The following is a 7,108-nucleotide window of genomic DNA, read 5'->3' on the forward strand; positions in this document are numbered from 1 at the left end:
GGCTGGTCATGCACAAAAAATAGTCACATCTGTTGCCTCCATCCAATGCAATCCGTGAGATGCTGACCTGGCTGCTGCGCGGAGGAACTAATACTCAGTTCGTAGGCAATCTTCAATAATTGCTTGCAGTTATCTCTCTGAGATCCCTTGCACAGGAATACGCTTGCTCAGCTGTGAAAGGAAACCTGTCTACATGATGAGGACTCAGTACCACAAGAACTCCCCAGGCCCAAAAACTCCTTAATATGATGATAAATCTCTGAAATGCAAGAGCTCTGTTATGTGACAGTAAGTTAGAGCAAGGAGGAAGCAACAAGAACCTTCAGGCCACATGATTTAAATGTTGGCTGCTGGTATTGATTGGATTTGAAGGCAAATATAGTTAAGTAAATTTGCACTTACTGGGCTGACTTTATAAAAATATCCGTGTCCAAGATGAGAAGAATTCCAAATCCTCTGCAATTTGCAAGATTTTGTTGCTGATGCACTACCTAGTTGTGAGGACTGGGGTTGAGCAGCTGAGTTAGAAGGCTCCTACAACTCTTGCTGTCATAGTAAGGGCAAAATCCAACTCTCGGAGCCTTATAACAGCTCTTACCTGTTTTTCTGCTCCTAAATGAGAGATGCATAGAAGATGCATGCCTCCTATAGGAAGGAATGTGCGGTTGTCTGATTTTGAGGCCACCCAGCTCATGTAAGAGCAGTTTTTAATCCTGCCTATTCGTTCAGCCTTTACCTGAGCTCGGGAGCAGTTCATTTTCAGGTGTTCTGTTCTTTGCCTCCAGCGAGAGAATCTCAGCACATTTTTCTTCCTCCTTTTTCAGGACACTCAGGAGGTCACAGACAGGTGGGACAGCTCTGATCTGCAAATTTTAAAAGCAGTGGAGTCACTTTTCCTTTTAAAACTTACAGGATTTCCCTCAACAGGATTTCCCCTTCTTATGCTATATTCCCTATGTAACCCTAACCCTATCAACTGATTGTGGGCAATATTTCCTTGAAGTACAGTCAATTTCCTTGAAATATATTCAATTTCCTTGAAATACATTCAATTTCCTTGAAATACAGTAATTTTTCCTAATTAAGTCTGCTTTTTTTATAGTAGCAGCAGGCAAGCACAGACTGAGTTTCTGCCGTCTCCCTTTTGCTGACATTACTGTTATTGAGAAAAATTAATGTGTTATTCTGCTAAATTAAGTACATGAGCAGGATGCTCTTCCAAAAGACTGCAGAAACATCCAGGGCACTGATGGACTCTCCTAGAGCAACAGAGAATTAATTACTCGCCCCTGGCAGTGTTAAACCATAGACCTGGCAGCTCATTTGCCTGGGCACAAGTGATCCAAATATGTCCACTGGTGTAGGCAATCTAAGCCTGTTTCACTGCTGGAACCTGCAGGAGCCAACCTGAAAGCAGAATCTCACCCAGATTTTTGCGAGAACCTAGACAGTAATTTGTCCTAAGGTGATTTTTTCACCTTCCTGTCTTGCCCCACCCTCTTTCTCACAAAGCAGTGTGGAAACGTTATTCTTAATTCAATCCTGATGTAACAATTAAATGTGCAGTTTATGTTACGTGTAGCCGGACCAAAATGTATGTACAAAACAGCTACCAACCATTAAAGTGGCATGTGTTAAAAGTCATTGCAAATGATTTGTAGGACAAGGTGCCAGTTGTTATGTCTTGCAGTAAAAAAGCACTTTTACCATTTCTATTATTTTATCAGTTTCTATTATTTTTGACAAAAAAACCCCAAACAAAACCTGAACATTCCCATTATAACAAAGCAGATAATTCCCTCAAGAACAAACCCCAAAATCTTTATAAATTCACACTACGGAACTTACATGTACATGTATATATGCATATGTATATACACACATATACTTGAAATATTAAAAGCAAGTCATCAGGATGTATTACGTGAAAAGTAGCAGATGATAGATTTTTTAATGTACTTTGTGTAGGAAAAGTTAACCCAGCAGCATCATATTACTACTCAACCTAATCAAACTTGTAGCATTGCTGATCACTTTCAGATTAGATTTAGGACAGAGAATCACCGAAAACCTTGTAATGGAAGCTATTACTTTTCTACAATTACATTTTAGCCTAACAGACATCAGCGACTATACTCCCACTCATTTCAGCTGCAAGTATTCTGGGTATTGTATTTCTGAACAAAGTTTGGTCTTTCCAGCGGTTTATCATGCCTCATCTAATTGGTCTGATGTGTTTAACTTCAGCATCTTTCTCCCTTGTCTTTGTGTGTCATTAAATAAATCAAGTAAAAACTATTTGGTTTTGCATATTGTAATTAATTTTCTGGAATCACATGTGCAAAGAATTCAGATGAAATAAACAATCCTCTGATGCCAGGATTTAAATGCATTTTAAATCCATGTAATATTTGAAAAAAACAAATTTTTAAAATCCATTTAGTCTTTGAAAAAAATAGAAATGTCTAAAGAAATGTAATTGAATTCAGGAGTTCCAGCTATTAGCTGAAGGCTGAATTTGATAATTTCTAAATATTGACAGATTTTTTAAAGGTGCATTATTTATCACTCTCTATTGTTATCTATTTGATTACCAGTAGTAAAGCAATTTAGTACATTTTCAGAGTTCTTAAGTTCAAATATGACAGTTAGGACCTACAACGCACTTCTGCTGTAGTATGTCTGTCCAAAAGTTGCCTTGAAAATACATTAAAAAGCAACATCAGTGCTGAGCATTTGAAGTGGCCAACAGAACCAGTCTGGTCTGCGTGCAGGTTGTTCAAGACGATACTGAACATACGTAAAAATAAATGCTAGAAATCACATTGTAATAATCTAAAAAATGGGAAAATTGTTCATCTTAAATAAGCCTATCCATCTTGTGGGCACTGTTTCCTTTTAAGGAATGTAGGTCCTAAGAAAGCCTTTGTTCTAGAAGGAGATTTAAAGACTACAATCTTTTTTTACGCCTAGCATGAGGCCACACAGTTTTACACATCCAGCTGCGAAGACCACACTGATGATCTGATGCAGTGTCATTTTCTTACATAAAATATGTGGCTCAAGCAGGAATGTGGTGTAGTTAATGCTTTACAATTACTGTTTTACCCCAACAAGTGATGTCCACCCTATTCTTCTGATCAGATAGGTACCACTGCCTGGTAATAGAGGTGCAGGTAACAGGATTTTTAAACCCAGGGAAAGCAGGGAGCCTCCAGGTGCTGCTTTAAAGACCTTGTTTTGCACAAACGTTGTCCCTCAGTCACTCTTTACCAACGTTGGCATCCGATGGAGCCAGCTGGGAGCGAGCAGGGCTGTCACAGGTCCGGCGCGGCTGTTTGCTGAGGGACGCGAAATCCCGATTCCCATCCCATGGCAAGATAACCCCACTCTGCTGCTGGCTGCACTCAGTCTCACTCGTGTTTACCATCCACACCTGGGAGCAAATAGCCTGCCCCCGCACCTTGAAATTGAGGAGGAAAATGGGCTTCTCTATGTGCGGTTTCTTCATCTTTTCTTAACCAATTCACTGAAACAGCTCCCAGCTCACAGGCTGTCAGATTTTGAGGAGGGGACAAGAAATCCTTATATTTTGCTTAAAGACAATATAAGATACCAAAACCATTCCAATCAGAAACGGCTGTGATAACTACATGCCCAGAATGGGCAGAAAACTGCCGTTTGCGATATTGATAGCAACAGCCAAATACAATTTTTAACCTGTGGAATGAATGGATCTAAACACTATTCAGTATAAACAATATTTGCAGCCACAGAATTCACAGCCATTTAATTTGAAAGTAAGTAGATTTAGTTTAATGAGAGGATTTAAAGGAGAACTAAAGATGTCTGGCAAAATCTAAATACGTATTTTGAAGGATTAGAAAAAGAATAAGTGGAAGGAGGTGCTCTCAGTGGCACCCTGAGCAATGACATCTATTTACAGAGTCCCTTAAGTAGTACCTAAGAATAAGAAACCAAAATTACAAGAAAATCATCACAGTCACTATTTTTATTATGGAAGACAATCAAAAGGCAAAAAAAGTTTGCGATTGCATTCAGGCTGCAATTAAAATGTCTAGGCAGAGCTCAGGTTTTCTCAGAGTTTGATCCAAATCCCCTGCTGGGGCAAATAGATTGATTTTTCCATTAGTTGCAATGAAAAAGTGATTTTTTACATCTGCCGAGAGTTTGATCCTTTCCCAGTTTCTCACAGCCATGCTGGACATATTTCAGTCTTGGTTTTGTACGCTTGCAAAAGCTAAAAAAGCTGAGCAGCACCTGGAGATCACAGCCCAGGTTCAGCTGTCCTTCCCGTCCGGTCTGAGCGCCCAGAGCTCAGTAGTGACAATCTGCCACACAAATACCCAGTAAAGTGGTAAAGCTAAAAGAAAGAAACCAAACTTTGTGGGTCAAGCATTGCTGTGCATTCCTTCAGTCTGAATCAAGGGAGGCTTTGGTAGTGGTGGGCATTCCCCCTTAGGGGATTGCTTGCTGGTGTGAATCATCAAAGCATCTCTAAATGGCATCAAGTCTTTTTTCCTTCATTGCAGAACCTGCTATGTTAACCAAAGCAGGTTAGTAACACTGCTGTCTTTGTACAAATGGGGAAAGTGAGGCATGCTGCTGTCTTTATATAGTGAGGAAACTGAGGCATCCAGCATCTAACCACCTGGCCACTGCCAGTTAGTGCAGGAAGCAGCAGAAGCAAGAATAAAAAGAATAAAAATATCCCAGTTGCTATACAGACCTTTTTAAACAGACACCACGACTTCATTGAACAGAGGCACACTTACTCAGACAACATGTGATTCCATGCAGTTGGGAATAGATAGCTCTGAGCACCTACCAGGACAGCTGAAATCCAGAAGATGATCACCCAGATGGTCCACATAGTCAATCACAGTCTGCTTCCTTCACCCCTTGCGCACTAGAGGTCACCAGGCTGTCCGTAGGCTCTCCAGCGTAGCTCTCAGCTCCTTTCACTTCATCCCTTTCCTTCCTCTCTTTTTTTCCTTCCCAGCTTTGACCATCCTTAGTCAATGTTTCTCTACAGCTGCTGAGCCCTAGAGAGCATCAGCAATGACAGGACTCCCCTGTCCACCCTCCCAGCTCTCCTCCTCCTCTGCAGAAGCCTCCTGCCCCAAGAATAACAGCACCTCTGTTGAGCGTGTTCCTACTATCGTCTGTCTCCCTTCCCGGCTATTATTCACTGTTATCGACGGGTGTCGCTGGGGAATGACCATTCCTCATGCTCCCATGATAAAGGACCAAGCAGGACTCCCGCATAAGATGTCAACGCCACAATGGCAGACGTAATCAATCAAGGCGAAACCCAGCCCTGTAAAAAGTGCCCTGCTGAGAAACAGGGTCGGAGGAATGTGATGCGGGCTGCCTGCACTGCTTCTGCTCCCGACAGCTCTGCGCATGCCTCCTGCAGCGAGCACACATCCCCGAGAGGCAGAAGTCAGAAAGCTGGCGGAGCCTGCTGCAGGAGAGCCGGCTACCCGCGCCTCCTACCAAGCCCAGGCAAGCACAGCTGCCGGAGCTGAAGATTACCTCAAGTCTGGGGTAGGCACCAGAGAACGGGCAAACAGGGGATCTTGTCTTCCCCCCCCTTCCAAAGAGGACTCTAAATGCTCCCTGGGATTCACCCTCTCATCCAGCTTCCAGAGAAACAGCCAGTCTGCATTTCATCCTGGTGCTATAGGTGGCAAGATGTCATCACATTTGGATCGCTGTCGTACCTCGTTGGTGGGATGTTGATTCCAGCTGTCTGGGGCTCCCCACAGGTAGTTCCTCAGCAGTCCCCTTCCCTGCAAGCAGAGTGCTTTTTTTGTTTTCCAGTTTTTGTTTTGTGTCAAAACTACTGCAAAGGGGCTGTGTTTTTAACCTGGGTATGGGCTCCCAGCTGCCAGGGCAGGCGCTCCAAACCCTTACTTGCCAAGTTCACTTGTAGCACAATAATGAATACAGCCTCAAAAAGAGCCAAAGTTTGTACGGTGCACTAGTGCTCTTTCTCAAACCACTGCAGTCCTCAGCTTGGCAAAGTGTCTTGAAACATCTTTTACCATCTTTTCCAATTTACCACTACCTGTGACCCAGGACAGGTCAAATGTGATGAGCAGCTGCCCAAAACTTAGGGTCTGCTCTCCAATCTACTGAGGGTGTGCTCCAGATGTACCAGTAAAGTCAATGACTATGGCCATAAAACATCTGGCTCGTTACCTGGGCACTGAAAATCCAACAATTGCATTAAGCAAGTCATCGGCTGGGCAGCATAATGAAGAAATCTGGATTTCCTAGTGAGTGTTGCCCTTTCCCATGCCCACTTTGACCACAGTGACTCCCAGCTCATCTCTAGATGTGCTCCTTTGGACCGCTGAATTGCAACGCTCTCTGTTTCCGTACACACCACCCTCATGTCTCCCCACATCCCCAGAGCAGGACTTGGGCAAGCATCAGCATTTGCTCTAACCCCACGCTACGTCTGTACTGCCCAGTGCCCGGTTTGTATGTGCTGGCTGCCCAGCTGCCACACTCGCACAGCATCGTTTCAAAAGGCAAATGTTTCACTCTTCCTTGCCCCTGTCCACACTAAACTTGTAGAAACTTTCATTTCTTGAAGAGCTCTGCTCTCCCACAGAGTTTGGATGGGTCAAAGGGTTAAACAAATTATTTAAAAGGGTGTCTGAGAGGCAGACAGACAATGTCATTACAGTAGTCTGAAGAAACCACATTGGCAATGCTGCATCATCTCGGTGGAGTGCCAAGTCATTCTCTCTCTTCCTTTGGCTCAAGGAATATTTTATTATTCCATTCATATTGTAACAGCTTCTCCTGAAAGCCACCGCTCTTGCTGGCATTTGTGCAATCGAGGGAGCTTTGCTCCTGAAGGTACTTCTGAATGTGGGGAATTTTCTGAAATAGGCAATAGTTGCCTGTGAGTTTCAGAGAGATGTTGGATTTAAACACCAACGGTGTGAATGAAGGGCTTGATATTTTGTGACCCTCCCATTATACTCATGTGCAGGCTGAGCACTTGAAAGAAGCTGGATGCAAAACAAAACCTGGAAAATTCTCACCTGTGCAAATAATTGCTTGACTT

General features: G+C 43.1%; 1 protein-coding gene across 1 annotated transcript in view; it reads right to left on the minus strand.

Moving 5' to 3' along the window:
* Positions 1–5,398, minus strand: part of SCTR (secretin receptor) — a 24,385-nt gene extending 18,987 nt beyond the window's left edge. Inside the window, 4 exon segments of the mRNA XM_063341362.1 lie at positions 737–863; positions 4,850–4,954; positions 4,957–5,013; positions 5,015–5,398. Coding sequence (XP_063197432.1) covers positions 737–863; positions 4,850–4,954; positions 4,957–5,013; positions 5,015–5,077 — 352 coding nt within the window. The 5' untranslated portion in view covers positions 5,078–5,398.
* Positions 5,399–7,108: the final 1,710 nt, after the last annotated feature.

Source organism: Chroicocephalus ridibundus, chromosome 7 (assembly GCF_963924245.1).
Source record: "Chroicocephalus ridibundus chromosome 7, bChrRid1.1, whole genome shotgun sequence".
NCBI lineage: Eukaryota > Metazoa > Chordata > Aves > Charadriiformes > Laridae > Chroicocephalus > Chroicocephalus ridibundus.